This window comes from Etheostoma cragini, chromosome 3 (genome assembly GCF_013103735.1).
Source record: "Etheostoma cragini isolate CJK2018 chromosome 3, CSU_Ecrag_1.0, whole genome shotgun sequence".
Taxonomy (NCBI): Eukaryota; Metazoa; Chordata; class Actinopteri; order Perciformes; family Percidae; genus Etheostoma; species Etheostoma cragini.
The window spans coordinates 17,761,368-17,783,897 of NC_048409.1; the positions used below are offsets into that span (position 1 = coordinate 17,761,368).

Sequence of the window (22,530 nt, forward strand, 5' to 3'; positions counted from 1 at the left end):
AACAACTCCATCAACAATTACCACATTGATCACACAATACACCACCTATAATCAGAACATTTTAAATAATAAAAATAAAATGTAAAAATACCCTATTAGTTAACAGGCGTAAACTTTTTTAAACAATATCAGAAACAAGGACTGGCCAAGCCACCAGATTTGGAAATGCCAATATCTGGATGACCCAGCTAACAAGCTTGAGACCGCTGGCCTGTCATCACACCCTTAAAGTTATGACGTCATAGGACATTCAGAGACAAACAACGCTTACATGCTGCAACATGTAAAAGAAGACAATAATAAATAGTCTATCTATTCAAAAGAATGTAATTCATTTTTAACATTTAAGGTGCTCCAACCAAATAAATTATAAAACAATTCACCACACCACATTTCCCATTTAACCATACAATCACCATGCCCGACAGCCACACATTCCAATATACTATCTTATTAAAGTGTGCTTCTTATGCTTTCCTTCTTTCCATTATATTCACATGATCTCTACTAGTATGGTATTAGAATTGGTATAAATGTGTCAATGTGCAAAACAATATCTACAGTGTTGAGGTAAAGGTATTACTTTGGAGACAAAGCTTGGATGTAAGTTTTAAAACCTGTATAATTGTACTATATTAATCTGCTTTAAAATACACACTAAAATGTGTTTTATTGAGGTGCAACGGCTCAGTTTAAAGTGTTTCTTTTTAAAATCTCTATAAAATAGGGCTCCAGTTCGACTCCAGTTGGAGTTAGAATAAAAAGACATAGATAATTTGTGCGGAAGCTTTTTTGTTTTCTTTATATTATGACATATTGAAACTTTTTTTGATATTTTACAGGAGGCAGATGAAACTCATCGATGTGCAACCAAATATTACTGAGACTTTATGAATCAAATATGCATGCAAAATACTACTATATATACTGTATGTATTGACAAATAGTGCCACCTGATTGATAGAGTGAAAGCTTAAACATACTATAGCTTAGGCCCACATTGCTGTGGTTTTATGGAAGTTATTTACTTTTTTTTTAAATAATATTTTTCTTTCTGATATGCACTGTTTAACATGCAGTTATGGCAGTATAGTACAATGTACATGCTTTAGTTGCCAAAATAACAAATCATACCTGTTTTTGTCAGTAATCTCTTTTCAGTCTCTCAGTTATGGACATAAGCTTCATATATTTATTTGAATAATTTGGTCACTTTTCTGTGCATCTTCTGTTGGGGCATACATTATTAATTCCTACCGTTAACATTAATTGTTTGGCTCAAACAGGAATTATGTGTATGTGGCTGTAATTGTTTTTTTTTCCTTTAAATTGTCTTTCATTTCATTTCATTTCATATTTATTATACAGGAAAGTCAAAAAGTAACACTACATTATAATGCAAACGGGCCTGACTCAGTTCAAGAACTGGTTTTCAGCAGGTTCCTGTTCCTGTTCCTTTGATATGTTTTTGACTTTGACAAAAATGCTGTCATGATGTCAACAATAATTCACTTCACTGCATCTGTAACAACATACTTCTCATTCAGTGCTAGCTTCATTTGAACTGTAGGAAAGAATCCGTTCGAGGATATGTCAACACTGTCACTGATAATTTTCCCAATGCAAAGTCTGCAGTCTATAAAAACTTCTTTTAACCCTGTAAATAACAGACTCAACTGAAATATTTGCATGCTACTCATACTTCTGTAATCAGGCATATCATTCCACTAGATAGGGCCGGGATGGAGGCAGACCTAGCTGTCATACGAGTGGGCGATATAACCACTTATGACATATTAGTAGTAATTAAGATTTGGCTATGCTGTTTGTATAAGTTTGTATTTGTATTTATAATGGATTCCACATAAAGTACTACAGAAGCATTTCAATTTACTGCATGGTAATCAGTGCAGTTGGTAATTTAGGCAACCTGACTAATCATCAGACCAATAAAAACACAAGCCTACCAATCCCGTTTTACACTAAAATAAATCTTTGTGCATGCTACCAAAAAGTGGATGAAGACATAAAGACATACAGAAGACATAGGCAGGGCCAAAAAATAAAGAGATTATGTAAAACATGTTGCTTCAACTGCCAGAAGGCATTTTGACAGGTCAAAATAGAAAAACTTGTGTAAATTTTGTGTAAATACTAACATTAATGATGGCTGAATTCCATTTAGCTTTTTCCGTTTCAGCCAGGGAACTGGTATTGTTCATGCTGGCTCTCTGTCACACTGGCTCTGTCTGAAAACCCTTGTTTATTCACTACTCCAAATATAAAATTTCAGACACTTCATGCTAATTTTGTGTTACCACTGAGTAATATCATGGGACTATAATTTTCACAACTTCATAAAGCCAAACAAAGTACTTTTTTGTTCCATAGCGATATTGAATTTTTGAGAGCACCTCAAAATTCAGAAAATGGCGGAGGGTAAATATAGTGCACTATATGATAAATAGGGAGTGTTTTCGGACACAGCTGCTGTCTTGGCTTGAACAGAACAGAACCATTGTTAATGTTAGTAGTACACCTGTGCTTTGCTGTGAAAACAGGTCTATTAAGCAAAGTACAGTAACAGATTCTGTTGCAGGGCAATAGTTTTTGTAATTAAACATTGCACAGACATGAGGAATGTTTCAGAATGCTTTTTGGCTAATCATTGAGACATGTACAGTAAACATCATTTAGTTGAGTTACTGACAATCAGTTGTCTCTAGATAAGAAACGTCAATGGTGAAAGGACATACACATGCACCAACTGTGCCCCAATGGTAAGACATGGTGCCTATAAAGGCAGTTGAGAGACATTGCTTTAAGGCAACGTTGCAAGACACTGGATTCACAGTATGTTAAACCAAAATATTTCACCCCCACAAAAAAAGCTGTTGTGAGACTGTGGCGCAAACAGCACAATTTACCATCACATAACAGATATACACTTAACATTTACTATGCAGTGTGCAGGTTTTAACTTCCATCAAGTACGCAGCTCTGCCTCCGTAGCCACTAGTAACGTTATTAATAATAGATTTAACTACAGGCAATGCAATTAGATATTGTGATGCTGTGATATTGTTACCGTTTTATATTAAAATTAAACTGTGGTATACATTTTAGGTCATAACGCCCAACCCTACCCTGTCCTATAGTGTGCAATGAAAATGCCATTTGTTATTATGAGATCTACTTCTAATGCCACTGAATGAAGTAATTTGTGTTTAATGGTTAGGTTGCAGAAAAGAGTCCACTGGCTTATTTAGAGGAAAAAGACACATCTCACACAGACCTATAGAAATACGCATCAGTACACACACATACTGTACAAAGAAGCACACATGCCTGCACTGGCACACACGCACACACACACACACGCACACGCACACACACACACACGGTATCGGTGGACAATGATCAAATCAGTAGTTACTATAGATCTTCAGGAAGGGGGTGCACATGTCTGAAAGAAAAGAGAGGAGGAGAGAACAAACAATATTTTGACCTTAGCTAGTAATATTTTTGGAAGAAGCCTCAATAGATAAGCCTCTCTGGAGATAAAGTCAGCAGGTGGTGAGTTCTGGGGCAAAACACACAAAAAAAAGCATACACTTGCACACACACATATTGCATATACACGCATATACACATTTTTTTTTACCACTTTCGAAGACACTGCACAACCACAGTCTTATATCGACAGAGAGAAGACTTCCAAGTTAATCTATTGATAAATGACTACAGGTTCTGGTTCTGTATGCTACAGCCACATTGCAATTACTGTGGCTAATTTCAATATGTAACGTAACATGCAAACATAGCAGTGTCCTTTCAGTTTGCTTAGACTTTGGTGGGTACTAAAATTAGTTGTATTTCATCTTTTTCTCCATACTGTCCAAGTCGTGTTCTATAGCAGACAACGGTGTTCATGAGAGACAACATAAACAGTCCAGATGGGTTGACATGAGCAGGTATTTACCAAGATGTTGGGGGTGAGAGCTCCACAAGCCGTTGGTTCAATCAGATGACCCAGCTATGGTTGTCTATAGATATAAGTGAAGAGATGCCCAACAACGAGTTAGCTTTCAGTCAATAGAGAGAGAAGGCTACTTCCTGGTAGGCAAATGGCAGAATTGTGGGGATATGAGACAGTGCAAACTTGTTTATTGCTGCTAGGGCTAGGGTCTTTGACAAACCAAATCGAGCATTACGAACAGCAAATGCTGGTCAAAATGACTGTTAGTTTTTAGTGCTGTCCTATCCTTTAGTCTGTGGCCCAACAGATAGATTAGGTCTCCAATGCAGTGTTAATGAAAGTGTTAACATATGAAAGCCTTATACATGCATTTGAGGAATGAGTGAGATGAATGAGATAAGAGTCTATCAAGTTTCTCGTCCACGTTTGCTCAGCACTGGTTCATTGTTTGTACAGGACGCAGGAGTTTTCTATCCAGGAGTTATTGTAAAGAAACACTGTGATTGGGTCTGCAGACATAAGAACCACTACACAACATTTTGGTGTCTAAGCCGTGTGGTTTTTCTTTTGTACAAATAATATTTGGGAAAGAAACTGCTGGGCATACACCAGGACATGGTAGATCATGCATTTAAAAAAAGGCTAGATACCTTTGTGTTTTTATTACACTACATTCCACCTTGAAGTGATTTGGGAAATAAGAGTAGATGTTTATTAGTGTGTTTTAATTTTTAGATATGTGCTATGGACTAGTCCATACTGAAGAAAGATATGAAATTAAGCCCCATGACCAGTGGCCTGGGCTATATAGTTAAAATGTTTCAGTTTAAATGACCAGTGGCCTGGGCCATATAATTAAGATGTTTCGGTTTAAAAAAGGGTCACAAAGCGCTTACTGGTATACAACTTTTAATTTAGTGGCATATGTTGATGGTAAGCCACTAATGACTGTTGGTACTGAATATTGCAGCTGTTTTACACGCATGTATAATTTAAAATGACACAACACACTTACCATTGGCAGCAACCACTTATAGCTGAATTTTTACTGCCATACAGTGTGCCACTGCTGACTATTGGTTTGCTGCGGCTGTATTCCTCATGGAAATGCCACTTATAGCTTACATTATGCCATAAACAAACTGGAAGATAACCATGCAACTGCCAGTGTTATACTTTTGTGGTAGCTATTGTAGAAGGGCAACTAACTCTGTACTGTTAGCATTGCCTGCAGAAATCTGACATAGTCTGAACAACAAGCCATATAATTGTTAAACTGTTACTTATTACCAACTTAGCAGTTAGCCCATTACAGTAAGTAACTACTGTGTGAAATGGGCAAAAATGCTACTGATTTGGAATATTAATACTTGCTAGAGTATATCAAGTGTTTCTTTCTTTCTTTTAATTGTTTCATGTAAGAAGTGGCATTTGTCATCGTGATCTGTCATTAGAGTGGCATATGCCAGCCACCTAGGCATAACATTACTGGATAACTGTTTTTTTTTTAAATCAGTCTTTAAAATTGGTCCAGTATTTAGCAAGACCGCTGTGACTAGCAGCCGCAAACCTTTGCTGCAGTGTAACTTTATAGGGCAAATGTGCCAACATATTTTCACATGTAAACTGTGTGTTTATTTTAACCAAAACTAGAGTTGGGATTGTTGGAAAAGTGAAAACACAACACAAAAGGGACTTTCCTTTTTATTTTGTTTTATTTACAATGCTAAAGTTACTGTTTATTTACATAGTGGCTTTAGCAAACTAAACTTTGCGGGTGTTTTTATGTTTAAAAAAAGTATCTTACTCCGTAAAAGAAAGGTTGTCCTCCTTAGAAATCCTTTCCATAGTGTTGTCAGACACTTAGAATATTAATCTTAGCCTGTCAGTGACATAACAAGCATGTTTGTGAACGTAAATAGAACCTTGCCGAATTTCCCTATTAACTTACATTGTAGCTTGTTTTGCTAACTGCCGACAGCAGTGGTCTTGCTCAATACTGGACCAATGTCAAAGATTGTTGTTACCATTAGTCACTTAGCTTCAAAAACATAGGAAAGTTAGGTCCAGGTAAAAAAGAAATCCATTATTCATTATTAAAGTTACCCTTTAATAAGTCATTGGCATATTTTAGTAAGATTAGTCTGTTTATGACTGGCACACAGTCACAGCATATGATAATAATCAGTGCAATATGCCATGAAGAATCAGCATGTGCTGGAGGGGAGAGGTAACTGACTGAACTAAAATGACATGTTCATGAATAGCATATGCCAGCAGAACATAAGCTGCAAAAAATATTAGTGTATCACTAAAACAAAAGTAGCATACTATTAGCTATGTTTTGATCTTGTGCTACTGGTGGTTTCTGCTGGAGGATTAAGGATATTGTGGTGAGATTTCTTACTTGGTTCCCTCCTCTGCAACACCTTCAGCCTCCAGTTTTCCCTCCTCCTCCATCTTCTCCTCTGAAATCAGTTCCTGTTTCCTGTGTCGACGAAGACATTTCACTACAACCATGGAAAGGATCAGCAGAGCTAATGCTCCACCCACTGATGCCCCAATCGCCACTGCGATGGTTGAATCCCTCGGAGGGGGAACTGAGGAGAGGGGAGGAAAGGGTTAAAAATGTGGTGACAAAGCATGGATTCAAGTGCAATGCTAGCTAAAAGCTCTACTGGGCTGATTAAACAGAGTGGAAAAAAAGAAAGTGCTGCTGAGTTAGCCTGGCTCTAATGTGTGTGTGGGTGGGTACGAACGAGATGCTGATGGACTAAGTTCAACTTCTTGTGGGTCAAGTAAAAAGCTGACTCATCACCAGTAAGTCCTCATTCTCTAGGACACACACGCACACACACAGATATCTGATTATAGTAGTACATTTCTCCTTACAGTGGCAAAGAGAGCTCAGTGCACCACAAAACAATTGATTACTTTTAACAACACATACAGAATTTCACATTTAATATAGCAAGTCCAGATTCTGGGGTTTATTACAGTATTTCAAACTTATGTTTGTCAAAATATGGCAATGCATTTAGTCCATTTGTACCTTGCAATGGTGTAAACAGCTGATTACAAAAAACTATACATTTTATTCATGATTCATAACTGCTATCAGCTTGCAATGTTAGCTGGTTCTGCCATTCTCTTCACAGAAAAAAAGATCTATATCCATAGTGCTGTGTCAGCGCTCCAGGGGCAGCTTAGAAAACCATGGCAACTGTGTACATTTAGAGAGCTGTACAAACTTCTTTTTGGTTGTTGTCTGTGTTTTTGTCTTAGAACTTTGACCCTCTCACTGTGTCTTCCCTTCCTCAAAAGTTAATTGTAACATTTTGGTAGCCTAGAAACTTATTTTTCAGCGTTCAGTAGCACCACGCTAACCAAGCCAGATTGCTAGCGCTAGCGTTAGCTGGTAACTTAAGGGAAACTTTGTCAATGTTCAACCGGCTCTGGTTTACTGCAGCATGGGAAGTAGATGAATGACGCTAGCGTCCGAAGCTCTCTGCTCAACCGCTGGTAAAACTCCGCCTGATAGTGTCAAGCAGTTGAAAATGGGTACTCAGTGATTTATCTTGTCTTGAGTTTTTGGGAGAGGTAGCATAACTTCAGATTTCAAACTTACTAACTAACTAAACTAAAACTTCTAGGCAAGACCCCCCCTTCATTAAAACCCTACCATTGGCCAGGCGTTCATGCTTACGCAAGATTACGTAACCTGACTTGTTCAGGTGTCAATTCTAATCTTAGCAACTCAAAGTCAATGCCTAAACCCATCCAATCGAGCTGCTTTGTAGGGCGAGACATGCCTAGAAGTTACGTGGAATCCATAATGACGCCCACCAACCACCACGGCGTTAACACATTAAAGTGTAACATCTGTAGCACTCCCCCTTGAAAAGACACTTCCTAAATTAGGATCAGCATTGAATAGCACATACGTTTGGGAGCTGCGGGTACATTTGAATATTTGAAGGATGCTGCCAGGTAAAACTACATCAGGGAGTGAATCTTGAAGGCAAGGTTTAGCATTTATAGACAATAACAATTTAATATCTTTAGAAGGTGTAGCATTAGTATCTTACGTTCAGTCACGACAATGAGCTGTATGACACCATGTCCCTGTATGCGGTCTGGGGGGTTTCTCACATAGCAGTTGTAAATCCCCTCATCCTCGATCTGAACATTTGATAAGGTGATTGACAGGTCGTTTTTATCTAGGTTTCCAGCAAACATCACCCTGTCGCCAAACCGGTCTGAAAGCAGAGGCACCATTCCTCTCTTCTTATTGAATGTCATAAACTAGAGACAGATAGAGAGAGAAAGCAGAACAGACTTAAACTTTTCAGATGTTGACACCCTAGTTGTCAGCATAAAGGCATAAAGCATAAAGGCAAGCCACTTTACCATGTCTTCTGTATCATTAAGTGTTTCTTGGTAGGTCCAGTTCATGGCAAACCTGCTAACATCCATCTTATAGCAGGAAGTAAATGTGCAGGGGATTTTGATAGTTGTTCCATTCAGTGCATTAATGTTATTTGGAATGAGCACATCCATGCTTGAAACACCTGTGAATAGAAAAAAAATTATAATAAAATAATCCATCAATAGACAATTATTAATAAAACATCTGAAACTGTAACAATTGAAACACAGTTGACTCAATTTATATAAAGGAAGTTAAATTTACCTAATGAAAAGGAACTTCATGACACATTTTTGGTGTAGGAAGATATTTAGTATATAGTTGATGTTTGATCTTTTTTCTGGTAAAATCAATATGCTGACAGTACATCTGGTGTAAGTAGTGCAACTGAAGTCTTGTGTCAAAATTCTTAAGTCCAAGTACACTGCATTACCCCATTTATCATCATCTACAGATTAGTGATTACATACATAATTTATATAAACTGAAGGTTATCTCACACCTGTATACATGTTACAGGATTTTGTGGGGCTCTTTGTTTAACCAAACTGTAAAACAAACAGAATTTGCATAGAACACTAAACAACTTAAAAAGTGCAACTCCTCAGCAGTATGCCAGTATGTAGTGAGGATGTGTTTTTCCATGTATCCATGTAACTCTTCTTCTGCACTCCATCTGAAGAGTACTGTCTGTCAGGCTGAGAGTCATGTGATGCAAATTCCTCAACTCACAGAACAAACTCCTGCAATCATGTCAAATTACGTCAAACGCCATGTGGGAAATAATAAGGTTAATAAGTGAAGTGGAAGCCGTAGGGTTTTTGGCATCCTCTCATTGTGATCAGTTGTGCGCCTTTGGTGATACTATAGCATTGTAATATTTTAATTGTTATACATTCATTTGTGTATCACTTGCGCAAATCAGGAAGGGGTGATACATATGTTTGAACTGTCACCTAATGTTAAAGAAATAGTAAAATATAACAAATCGAAAGTGGTCAAATGTATTATTTCAGTGATTTAGTGATTTTGATAAAAATGTATGATGATTTTGCTTGTAACTGATTGGGCAATTACACATTTGGCCTAATGAAAATTAAGTGGAATTAGTCAATGTCACATATTTATTGTTTTTAAATGTTATTTCTTTCTTGATAAGAGGAGTAAGTATTTGTTGTTAGAAGTGTATTTAAAGTAATAACAATAATTGCGGTTGATTAAATTCTCATGAGGGATTGCAGGATAGCATATTCTATGGAACACTGAAAGAAAAGTGTCCTTTTTTGATCTCATGATCACGAAACTTGTACAGTAGTAGCTAACTATGCTAAACATGTGCTTAGACTGCTCCACTAAGCTACTTAAGGAAGTTTCTTGAATTCTAAAATGAAAGTCAAAAGCATACAACTGAATATAAATAATGTAACTTTAAATGAAATAAAAATGTTGTTTAGTTTCCTCAAGTTTTCTCCTCCCTTCTAACGTTATGTATTAGCATGGGCTTTATGCAGACTCTGTGCCTCTCTCAGCATGTTCATGTGTGTGTTTGTGTGTGCGTGCTTGATGAGATTCTGCACTTCTTTCCTCTGCAGTCGAGTGTTTCTGGCTCCCTTCCCACTGCTGCTGCACCACTCCACAGGCCTGCCTCTCTGCACCACATGCGCGCGCACACACACGCTCACGCACACATACACACACACACACACACACACACACACACACACACACACACACACACACACACACACACACAATATTTATCATGCTCACAGTTCCCCAGTCAGGTGTCTTGTATTGCAGCGCATCTGCTTCTTGCTCTCGCTCTCAATCTCTCTCGCGCGTGCTAAGACACACATGCACATACATACACACCCTCCTACAAGGTGTGCATTGTCAGCAGTGAGCTAAGCATGCTAGCTGTGCTATGTCAATGTCATCCCAGCATACTGACCCAGCTGTACCCATATCCAGCACATTCAAGCAGACACCACTGACACAAAGATGTAATCACTGCATACACACTGGCACTGCATACACATATATGTGCCTTTGCTACTACAACCCATACACAGTGTGAGAAACGGTTTTATACAGGCTCCTGCTGACTCAGCAGAACATTGGATAGTGAGAAAGAGGCAGATGCCGAGATGGAGAGAGACAGAGACTTGCTAACAGATGAAATACTGCAGTAAAGCAGCATCATGCGACTCCTTGCTCCCTTTGCCCCTCCTTCCTTCCCCTCCCATCTTTGTCCACTGTTTATTGCCTCTTCCCTACAACCTCTTCTGTCTGACCCCACAATATGACATTTTTTATGTTTCTCCCTATCTTCACATTCCATTACTACCTGCAATCTCTCTCTTACTTCTATTTCCCTCCATTGTTTGCTACTCTCACAAGGTCAATGCAAAAAAAAGGATAAATGGTCGGTTGGTTTGTTACATCAGCTTTCCTGTGTACTCTCCATTCCTCTTATCTAACTAACTCTATGTGACTACCTTTTCATTGTGTTTTATAACCTAAGGGTGTATATTGGTAAAAAGGTTTGAATAGTAAAAAAAAAAGCCTGTCTGTCTACATCGTTGGTTGAAAAAGGAATGCAAGTACAGACCAACATATGCTACTTATATTTGTCATGTCTCACTGGTCTAAAAACTTCTTAAGGAACGCACATCTTGTATTTACATGGCTGACAGTGTCAGAGAGCCACCACAACTTATCATCAACATTGTCAATCAGACGCATTTTCCCATAGAGAGTATGCTCAAATGTGTTTCCTTTTAACAGAAAGTATGGTTACTTAATCTACAATCCTTGGATTAGCCAGGGAAGTTTCATTAAATATGACAACCTCAATCCAATTAGGCATCTGTGGGAAGGCATGGACAAAGCTTTCAGAATCTGAAGAGAACCGAGTTGATAACACCACAGCTATCCTTTGAAGGTCCCATTCAAAAGAGATTTTAAAGGAGCTGCTTTAAAGGCACAGCGGTCTGTTTTGTGGCTAAGTATTTAGAGGCTCGGTCCTATTCTACGACTGAGGTGTGCAAGTATCACCACTCACTTGTTTGGTGTTGAATAGGGTTATGACTGATGCTGGCCCAGAATGGTTTAATGGATTAATGCTGGTCTTGAGTGCGTTGACACTTCAGGGTTATCAAATGGGCAACCTCCTGCTTGAAAGGATCCAACTCTATAGAGGACTATGCAACACAATATGGTGTCCTTCATATTGTTGCCCAAGTTAGGTCTATGTCTTTAGCTAAAGCCAGCGGCTTTCAGCAGCTTCAGTGAGGGCCCTGTTGCTTTCTTTTTTTTGGGGGGGGGGGTCCTAGCCTCTGATCCTCACTTCCTTAGAGCTCACCACAGAGCCTCTACAAAGCACTTTAACTGGGAGCACGTGTACATTCCTTAAATGTCCCCACGGCAATATTGGCCTAATGGTGATGGCATCACAAGGAGTTAGACAATAACTGATCCCAGATAAGGGGGGTGCAAGAAAAAACAATTATTCTGCTGCTTTTAGTGGGGCCAGACATTATTTGTTTTTTGCTTAGTTTCTAATTATCCTGCTGCTTGGCATCTGAACCCTTGCTTGTGTGAGTTAAGTGTTAAGTTATAATTTACTCTTTCGTATTTTGAAGATGGCAGTAGGTGGTGGATCAGCAAAGCTCCACCAGCTCAGAGCATTTTTCAGGTCAAGTGTTGCCATTACTTATGCTTTTGTCTCCTATCACCGGAGGGAAATGTAAAGGTGAACTGTTAGTAATGTTTACATCTTCCACTACTTAACAAAACATGTAAAGCCTAGAAATGTTTTGTGGATGATATGTTGACACTAGAAATTGTTATAGATGTATTGTTTAGTTGGGATCCAGTTGCATTCCGTACTGCAGGGCTTAGCACTAGCACCCCCTGCTTTGGAGAAAGTCCTTCGGCATTATACACACTGCAGTACTCCTTGTGCAGGTATCAAGAGGAGGGGCAGTCAGCAGTCAATCAGCTCACAACAAAACTATAGCATACAGTATGTCAGTAGTTCCTGGAGGAGTTGCAGGAATCCCGCGGGATGGAGAAGCTATTCTCAGATTTTGTTGTGACTGGACAGGGATAGCAATCAGTCCTAAAACCATATAAAAGTAATAAACTAAAAGCCTGCAGAGTGATATGTCTGTAATTGTAGCACAGACAGGGACACATTATCTAGAATATTGAGCTTATTTGTCTGCATTGTTGCAGGTGTAATAATGCAAAAGCCCACTCTCTTTTATGATCACCAGAAAATGCCATATATGGAAAATATTGACTGGAAGGAGTAAGAGTTAAAAAGTACCTTCCATTCCTTTGCCTTATCTCCCCTCCACTCTTTCACTGTTATGCATTATTGACAGTTGAGTATACTTAATATAATAAAGTCCCAATATCTGGCTGCTTTAAGCTACAGTACACTGAAAATTCTGAAAAGCAGAAGTAAATCCAGATAAAAACACAGAAACATAAACAAGTACAAAGGTGAACATACATGGTTTGGTCAAATGCTTTGGATCAGTTACTGTACATTTCAGTTTACTGTTCACCAAACAAACAAACAGCTTCTGGACAGGAATCTGAAGAGAAACACTCTCACAAATCCAAAAACCAGAGTGCTAAAACTCAAATTCAAAGTGTGGAGCTATGGAAGTGTCCATAAGCAATGAATTAGGAAGATGTTGATGACTGAGAGCATCCAAAGGGTTGTTCCGAGTATATGAGTACATTTTCTTATTTAAAACTGAGAACATTACAAATGCATACAGCTTGTTTGTGTATTAAAAAGACAATCCATGGGTCCACAAAATCCTCCCATTCAGTGTCTATGGAGCAGTTTTAGACTTAATACTTGATGACTGACATTACAAGTTTTAAACATACTTCTCTGGTTTCTGGCTTTAATAGAAAATAGCTGTCATGTTCACAAATATTGATGGATCTGTCCTTGAACATGGAAATAACATACATGGAATTCTTAATTTAGGTGGTGTTCACCTTCGACTTGAAAAATTAAATTCAAAACTGTCCTACACATTCAAATTGTCTTTCTAAAGTGATTTAATTAACTAATGTGGTTTTCTCCTGCATTAAGCATTGATAAAGCCTTTAATTCTGCGTTACAAGAACACCAAAGGATACATTTTTATACAGCAGGAGTAAACAGAGCGAACATAATGACAATCCAATACAGGATAAGCATAAAAGTAAAACAAGAAACCAAATGAATTGCATTCAAGTTTTGACTGAATTTTGGTAATTTTGATTGCCAGAAGTCAGGAGAACAGGAGATGCCTTTTCTTTTCAGTGTGCTGCTGCCCTCTAGTGCTTCTCCACAGGAACTGTAACTTTGGGGATTTCTGAGCAAAGTCAAAACACTGATGCAAGAAAGGTTATTGGTGGGAAACTGCAGCAGTATCAGAAGTCTACAGGAATACTAACAAAGTTGTTGTTAGCCTAGACTACAGTTGATGTTTTTCTGAAGTGAAGCTTTATATTTATAAAACTACTGAGTGATATATGTATGTGTTTATGGCAAATGAGTCAACATTTTGTTATTTGATCAGTGGGGAAAACCTTTTTCTTGCATCACTTTTAATGGCCAAATTTAGGGTACATCTGTTATTCAGCACATAAAGCAAGCACCCACTGTTTCTCAACTGTGAATATACATTAATATATTAAATTAAAGTAAGTCACAGATGGCTGATGGGTTCAGATATTAAAGAATATAACAGGATTTGTTTTTTTTTATTTTTGGGGTATTTCAAAGTGAGAGGCCTATGTATGAGATGTATTCATTTTATTGAAGAGCATAATAAACAATACAAAACCAGCAACATAAGACAATAAGTAAAAAGGTTTGTTTGTAAAAGAACGCAGAAAGAATGGTGTGTTGAGTGTGGGAGTCCATGCGGGGTCTTATATGTTAAAAGAGGAACCTCTAGAGGGAGAAGTATAAAGAAAGGAGCAACTGTACCTTAGCAGCATCTCCATGCAACAAGCATCCTAGCAACAGTAAACTAAAAGGTTTCAATTTTCAATTGGCTTAGGTAAAAAAGTAACGGGTGCTGATAGAACATCCAATAATACATTGGTATTACTTCACCTATGTAAATTCCAAACTGAACTGCAACATGTGATGAGACAAGTAAATAAAAGGGACAATTTCAAGAAAACATTCAAATCCGTTGTCCTCTTGACTCTTAGTGTTTCCTCACTCTCTCACTCAAACATTTCAGAATGAAAGTGACAATAAAGTGATGACATTTGATGAAAATTAGATTTTCCATGAAATTATACAATCCTTTTTTATATAAATGCACTTTCCCCCCCATTACTTTTACTTTGTGGAAAACACTATCTTCAGTGACTGACTCATTGTGTACGTAAACAATCGACCAATAACGAATCATTCAGACAATGATCCAACCCTTCTCTCTATATACCATGAAAAAAATACCTTCCACTCCCTAACTACATTGGTTTAACCATTGAAGGATCTCTCCCTGCATGATGACCCAGCCTCACATCCTGTGTCCTGTTTGGGTTCTTAAACCTCGACTTGACTCGGGTTTGTTAAGTTTTACTAGTGTGCACAAATGCATACTGTGCATTTATGACGTGCATATTAGAAGTTGCCTCACTGTGTCATTAATATTGCAATTACAGCCAGCAGCAGGAAGGGGGGTATGTTATACAAGCTCAACACTGATATACCTCACCACAACAATGGCTTGTATAAGACAGGATGATGAAGATGCTTCCGGATATACATCTGCACTGCCTTTATGTTTAAGCCTGTCTGATCCTCCTTGCTTGGAGTGATGATGCTGTGGGTGTGATCAGGAGTGTGTGTTTTGATGTGGTAGATACCTTTTAATCTGTAAATTACCATGAACTGGTTTGGGTCGGATACCGTTCACATCTGCTCTCCAATGTGTTCACATAAGTCCATATACCTATTATTTAGATGATTCCATAACCAATTGTATTTATCTGCTACTGAATAGAAGGCCTAAAAATAAAAGCACATTGTTAGCACCTTATGATAGGCCTAATTCTGTCCATCCCTCACAACACTGAGTCACAAAGACCTACTTATTGTACACACTATGATTCTATGTGCAGACTGAGACAATATTTATTAGTGGGATAGTGCATCGTAATCCTTATTAGCTGTGATGCACCAGGACACTCAATTAGCTGTCATCAGAGGCTAAAAGGAGACGGAGGGGGAACACAAGTCATTATAGATTATTGACTTGTGTTCCCCCTCCGTCTCCTTTTGATCACTCTACCTAAAAACCGTCTAGGAAAGCCACAACAATGTGGTTTTCAGTTATGGTTTTTATCAAACTGGGTAAATAATGGGATGACAATTAACCGACATTTTATCACAGTTACACGTTACATCCAGTATCTCCCTCTCTCTTTCTCTCTCTGCACACACAGTCAGATATGAGCAACAAGGCCTAAAAATGGAACTGTTGATCCGCGTATCAATGTATCAGATCATCGATCGGTTTGGCTGTTTGTGTCTTACCGGAGAGCGAGAGCAGCAGCAGCGCCGCGCTCACCAGCTGAACGCCAGACCTCCTCTCCTGCGTGCGGGAAGACATTGTTTATCCTTATTATTTAAAAAAAATGACGCTTATATCCCTAGAAAAATAGAGCAATAAGTCTGCTCTTGGCGTGTGCGTTAAAATGCTAAAAACAGTAATTTTTTGTTTTGTTTAAGAGGCAGGACATGGCTGGCAGTGTCTGTAGCCTTACGACGGTCGATCTCATGGTTGTCGGTTAGTTGACGTAAGTGGAGGAGGGAGGGCAGGACAGGAAGCTCACTGAAATTAAATTGAGGATATCTGCCAACAGCAACACGTAAGCTCAAAATGGAATAGAAAAAAATCAAATGGACGCATGCTGTAAATGGGTGACAACGTGAAACCTTGGGTAAATCAGTGGGAAAACCTAACAAATGTAGGCCTATTGTAGTTTTTCTTTCATGGCTCTGGTGGACAAACTATGTCATTTTGACTATGTTGTACAGTAACTTCCTTTTACTGTCACCTGACACAAAATACAATTTTAGGCCAATACATTACCTTGGCTGGTTTTAAAACAGTCTGTCTCTATGTGTCATAGCCATCATAGTCACCAAATGTCAACCAAACTGAACACTAAGAGGTATTTCCGAGCAACGTTTTAGACAGTCTCTCCTCCAACATCATCAAAGCACCAAATGAGTGAATGTTTTTTGGATAAATAGTCTTAAAACCCATCAACCACAGGTGTTAAAGATTTTGATGGTGGCCCAACTAGCGCACTATACGCCGATCTTCCTCTAATTTGTCACACATGTGTACTGTGCATGACAGCCACTACTATTCACAGGGTCATAAGGATAAGCAGGCCCTTCTTAGAGGAACCAGGCTGCCGTGCAGACAAACAAAAAAATAAGCAGAAACCATTCCGTGCTCCCTCCTTTAATCAATTCCTTCATCCATGCTTCCTGGGTTGGAGGCAGGAGGAGAAGAAGATACTGGGAAATAAAATAAACAAACACTAACTGGTCGTCACATGTTTCACCTTAGCGTCTGTGTTTTCAAATGTTACTTACTGGTACCACAGACAGGGTACATTTGGTGAAAAGAGGGAAATGAAGAGAGAGGGTGGAGGAAGACGGGGTAGGCTATGTGCGATGCAATGTCATTTTTCAGAAAACAATGGGTGATGTCAGAGTAGAGGAGAGGGAAGAGGAGAATAACAGAAAATGAGGAGTGAGGAAGAGGCACTTATGCTAAGACAGGGAGAGAGGGGAAGTAAGGCAAGAGGGCCACTTAGAAGAGTGGCTTGAACAAAAAGCCATTAGGAGTAGAAAGAGGAAGAGCAAGAACGTGGGCTGATTGCCAGTCTGTGTTCATATTGTCTAATCACATAGTCCACTTACTTTATCTACAGGCTCGGTCAGACCGTGTAGCTCATCTGTCTTTGTCTTGAGGAAGATCTTCTTTGAGGTTGATACTTCTACACTTTAGCTGGGGCTAATTCCTGGACTTGGGTTGTCAGTTTGTTTCGTTACTTTTTAACTGACACTTACTCCAAAAGGCAACAATTGTTGGAGCTAAATCCTGAATATTTCTCAATGTGTAAACTGTTACTTCACACATGTATTCAGTAGTCTGTATTGATTGATTACACATTTGTTTATAGAGCTGCACAATCTAATCAGTAAATACTTTTTGAATTAAAACAAACATTGGTAAAGTAAAGCAAATCAAAAGAATGACATAATAACTATTCTCTATTTCTCTGTCTCTCTGTCCTCTTTCTGCACAGAGAAGACACATTGTTATAAAGAATGCTCTTTTGTTGCTAGGCAGCAGCAGCAGGGATAATGTACGAGAGTGAATCACTGCTGTACTGACTGTTGCTTATTTGATGCAGAAGGTCAGAGGTAAGAGGTCTGTTAATGTAATAGTTTAAAAGATCTCACATAGGTGCAGGGTGAAAGGGTCTCTAGCTGTAAAAAATAAATGCACCATGGTACGTTTAAAAAAGAACCCTGCAAATTGAATGTTTTGTTGTGCTGACTGTTTTCATTGTCATATTAATAGATTGTTTTCTCTATTTTGGATCCACAGATTGTTTGCCAGCACCAGACTTATTTGATTGTGTTTTTTAAAGAAGATTTGTTTTCTTAGGATATGTGGTATAAGAAGATGATATAAATATATAAAATACATTGATTTGTTTCTTAGGATATATAAATAAGAATATATAGATATACATCTATATATTTATACATATATATATTATGTTGGGTAAGTAACTTGTTATGGTTATTATGTCTGACAGTCAGCTCATTAACCTGGCTTATAGTTGTTTTATGATAACCTCTGAAACACTGCTCTGATGATGACATCACAGAACCTTAGTTGAGGTTAGGTTAAAAATCATGCACCTAAAGGGGCATCTTAGCAATTAAACACACACTGAACTATGCCAATGTGCCAAAAATAAATATAATCAATTAATTAAAGCCAGTCAACCACTGCCGATAGGGTAGGTCCACTGATTAGCAAACTTAACCAGAGATTCTTTTGCTTGCACGCTCAAGCCAATCAATCATTACTAAGTTATAGCAAGCCAAAACATTTTGTAGCCATTTATTTAACATTGACATCATACACTAACTGCCAGTATCTCATCATGTGCTTTTGAAATATCACAACTTGTTCTGTAAAATCAAGCCTCTTAAAACTTAACCTAGTTTATCACAGTTACAGTAATTTTTGCAGAAACCTAAATTCAGAAATGTTAGACTTCAAAGGATCACAGAGAAGCAGCTGTATTTCCCATTAGTTTTGATCTCAGTAAGGCTAGACTGTCTGGTTTGGGCAGGATGAGAAGGCTCAGCTTGGCCTTGAAGGACCAACATTGGACAGCTTTCTTCAATCAATCACCTTGGCCCGGCTTTGGGACGCAGTAAGTACTGTGTATGATGTGAGCTATGATAAACTGTATATTTGTAGAACTCAGAGCCCACCTCTCTGCAAAGGCATATACAAGACAAAAACATCTATAACAGAAAACAAAGAGAATAATAATTTAGTTGTACCAATCATTCGCTTAAATTGTACATTGTCATTGTTTACTTTTCACCCATGCCTTTTCAAGTGATTGTGGAGTGATCAATCCCTCAGTGCTGACAAGCTATCACATGCCATAGTGTTTAAATATACTTGTTATGTCAATATAGCAATTTTACAAACATGGACAAAGACATGATTTAATACAAATTGTCAATAGAAGTCAATGTGAGATTATACGCAGTAAGTGTGAATAGTTTCCTGTTCAATTACACCTTAAATCTAGGGGTTGGGGATTGGTCACTCAGATACTGGGCTTTCACTGCTGAAAGAAAAGGAGCCGCCCGCCTGAGGAGCTGAGAGAATGGTTGAGACGAATGAGTAAAGAAAGTAGGAAGAGTGTTTTAGTGTAGCACTCTATATTTCTTGATACATCTTGAGATTTGTTTTTACCAGCATTTAGTCTAAGTTTCTCTAAATTTCGCAGAGGTCTGACATGGAGATTAAAACACACTTAATCTTAAGTAAGAGCAAATTAGACATGATTCTTTGAGTACGTTGTTAGTAAAATGAGCGAACATTAAAAGCACACCTGTAAACTTACTTCTCTGTGGATCCAGAAGAGGGTGCTGTGACTCCATGATTCACACAGAAATGCTTTGGAATAATGCTGTCATCATTTAAACATTAGGAAAGTGACTTCTTTCTGAACAAATCTACTCAACAAGGTTTCCTTGAGCTTATTAAGCACCAGTATCAGCATTAAAGTCAAAGATAAAAAGGGGGGGGGGGGATGTGTCATATTAGAGTTAGCTTACATACATTTTTATTGAAGTGGCAACTAGATGCATACATTAGGCTGACAGCATGTCATAGTTTCAATACTAAAGCACCTGTTAATGCTATTCTTTATTGGGGAGGGAGAAAATGAGAACGTTCCCCTCAACTTGCTATTGATGGTCTCTGCAATTATAAGCAAACATTTTTTAATATCCATCAATTTTTTCATTTGTTTTATAATTTTGAAAGTTTTCTAGAATAAAGCATGGATAGATGGACATCTTTCTATGGTCATAATTATCTTTCTACAATCTTCATCAAAAAATTCCCCTGAATATAGACATAGAAAGCCTAGGGGTGACAACAGAGAAGAAGGTATGATAGTACACTGATGGTCCTCCAGGTAAGATCAGAAGTCCACTGGTGTGCCACTGGGATACAAGCTCAGCTCAGTGTGATAGAATGTTTAATTGACAGCTCTGTCCTCCTGCATCCCTTTCTCATCTTGCCTTCCACACACGTCCGTCTTGTCCCTTGCTTCTGACACCCCAGACTCTTTGATCACTCTGCATGTTTGGACTGCACTGCACTGCAGAGAACTACTGAGGACTACAGCAAGAGGAGGAGAGAAAGAAAAGGAAAGGGGAGGATGGAGAGAAAACATTCTATCTCTTTGTTTTTCTCTCTGTGGCATCTTGCCTTGTGGGAGTGAAGCTCTTTGAAGGGAATTTGAGAGTTAAACACTGGTGTGTGCGTGCGTGCGTGCAGGAATCTGGGAGACCATGGCAGTCTCTCTCTCTTGTTGACTTCTAAAAGTCCTCCTGTAGCCTGAGACATTATGCTATAACATGTCCTCAGATAACCAAAAGATGAGAGGACAAAAAACGGGAAGGGAAGCAAGAGAGGAACAAATAGCAGTGAAGGGAGTGACAGAAAGAAAAGGCATTTGGGGAGAAAAAGTTACAAAAAGTACTAGAAGAATGAATCCATTAGAGCTGAACAAAGAGTACAAGTGAGATACGGTGCACAAGAGATAAAGACACATGAGAACAGAGGTGAGGGGGATAAGACAGAGGCAGAGAAATGTTAAAAGTATAAATGTTCAATGGGATAACAGGAAGAGATATCATTCATCTGTCAAGGTGACAACAAGTACAACTGCCAGTCTCGTTAACAGAAGATGCCACTGCTGATTTATTGACTTTGTCTTACTGAGTTCAAATTGTGGTTAGCTTGGTAATGTAACTAAAGGTGTTTGGTAACTAACAAAAGACTAACTTTAGAGCATTTTAGTTACAACAACAGTTGATTATCTAGCTAACAGCTGTCCATCAAATATATTAAAGCAATACCAAAGATTACCGCAGGTAGCAGCTCCGTAGTTTGAATGAGACAATTCCGCTTCCAACCTGTAGGGGGACCAAAGAGGAAAAGTGCTTTGGTGTTGCTTTAATCAAGTTCAGGTTATTCTTTATTTACTTATTTTGTGGCTGAGTTGACACTGAGACTTTGTGCCTTGTCCGCTTGATTCCTATGTCTTTACAGTAAGCCTATGTATAATCCTATCTGTTTATTTCTATTAATAATAGGTTTTAATTGGTAATAATATGCTTTAATTGGTGTCTGTCTTGTGTATCTGTATGTTTTCTGTTGTTGCTGTTGTATTTTATGGACCATGAGTCTAATAATAAAGGCTATCTATCTATATCTATTAGGTCTGTGTTATGTGCCGTACCATCACAAGGCTTAAATTCTTGTGACCTTCTGTCTGTGACAGATTTCGAGAACTATACCCTTAACAAATGGGATTTGATGTGGCAACAGGGTAATATGCAAGGTTCTCCTGCCTGGTTAAACAACATTTACTGCTGTCATCATGTGAGTGTTAGTTATTATATAGTATTTGCATTACTTTCAGTTGTCTCCTTGGCTCAACACATGGCTATAAGGTAATATACAATCTCTGCGTGTGTAAATGTTCAGAGATAATCATTGTGTGTGTTGGAAGTTTTGGGGTTGTCCTGGCATAATTAATAGTCCAGTCATTTTATGAATTGTAACAGAAGCAAACTCAACTGATTTTGTATTCTCAATATGTCCTAAGAAAGGAAAAAAATGCCCTGAAGAATCCCATTAGGGGAACGTTTTGAAAAGACCCAAATATAGCCTATTCATACGTCTCTTCATTCTTTTTCTCCCGTGAATAGGGTAAAGATTTTAACCTTTAGATATCACCATGAAGATTACTGAGTGGATTATATGCCCCAAGACAAACCACAAATGTATTGCAAGTTTTTTGAAAGTTTTTGTCAACATGGGCAAACGATGCATAATCTAATTATGTATGTGCTAAGTGGCATACATATCAAAACAGATGTAAACATTGGGTATAGCCAGGTGAAAATGTCTTGTTGAATCTTGTTGACGTGTTACAGTAAAACACTTAATGTTAAGGTCTGAATGAAGCCCATTTAGGCTACCCCTGTAACAATACTTGTTATCTATATAACTATATATTATATTATATTCAAAGGACAAATTTATCTGTAAAATTCTGTTTCTTATAGTATTCATTTCTATATGAAACCATTGTATATCCTGCACTTACTGCTATTGCACTTCTGGTTAGACCTAAACTGCATTTTGTTGCCTTGTACCTGTACCTGTGTAATGACAATAAAGTTGAATCTAATCTAATCTAATCTAATACATTGAGGCAGGAA

The 22,530-nt window shown here is 38.1% G+C and overlaps 1 protein-coding gene and 1 long non-coding RNA gene across 4 annotated transcripts; both read right to left on the reverse strand.

The window, feature by feature from the left end:
• Positions 1–1,536: 1,536 nt before the first annotated feature.
• LOC117942194 lies at positions 1,537–22,097 on the reverse strand. The gene is made up of 3 exons (XR_004656090.1): positions 22,083–22,097; positions 21,674–21,675; positions 1,537–1,636 (listed from the first exon to the last, which is right to left on the reverse strand). It is a non-coding gene; the product is annotated as an uncharacterized LOC117942194 (long non-coding RNA).
• scn2b (sodium channel, voltage-gated, type II, beta) lies at positions 1,955–16,256 on the reverse strand. Of its 3 annotated transcripts, none has more exons than XR_004656089.1 (6): positions 15,982–16,255; positions 8,390–8,550; positions 8,068–8,284; positions 6,387–6,579; positions 3,983–4,046; positions 1,955–3,466 (listed from the first exon to the last, which is right to left on the reverse strand). XR_004656089.1 is itself a non-coding variant. In XM_034867534.1 (5 exons), exons 1-5 carry the CDS (start codon positions 16,055–16,057, stop codon positions 3,436–3,438), a joined length of 678 nt encoding a protein of 225 aa, XP_034723425.1. In that variant the 5' UTR covers positions 16,058–16,256; the 3' UTR covers positions 1,955–3,435. The 3 variants fall into 3 exon arrangements, 1 of the variants encoding a protein (XP_034723425.1); XR_004656088.1 differs by lacking the exon at positions 3,983–4,046 and having other exon boundaries at positions 2,285–2,296; positions 2,415–3,466; positions 15,982–16,256; XM_034867534.1 differs by lacking the exon at positions 3,983–4,046 and having other exon boundaries at positions 15,982–16,256.
• Positions 22,098–22,530: the final 433 nt, after the last annotated feature.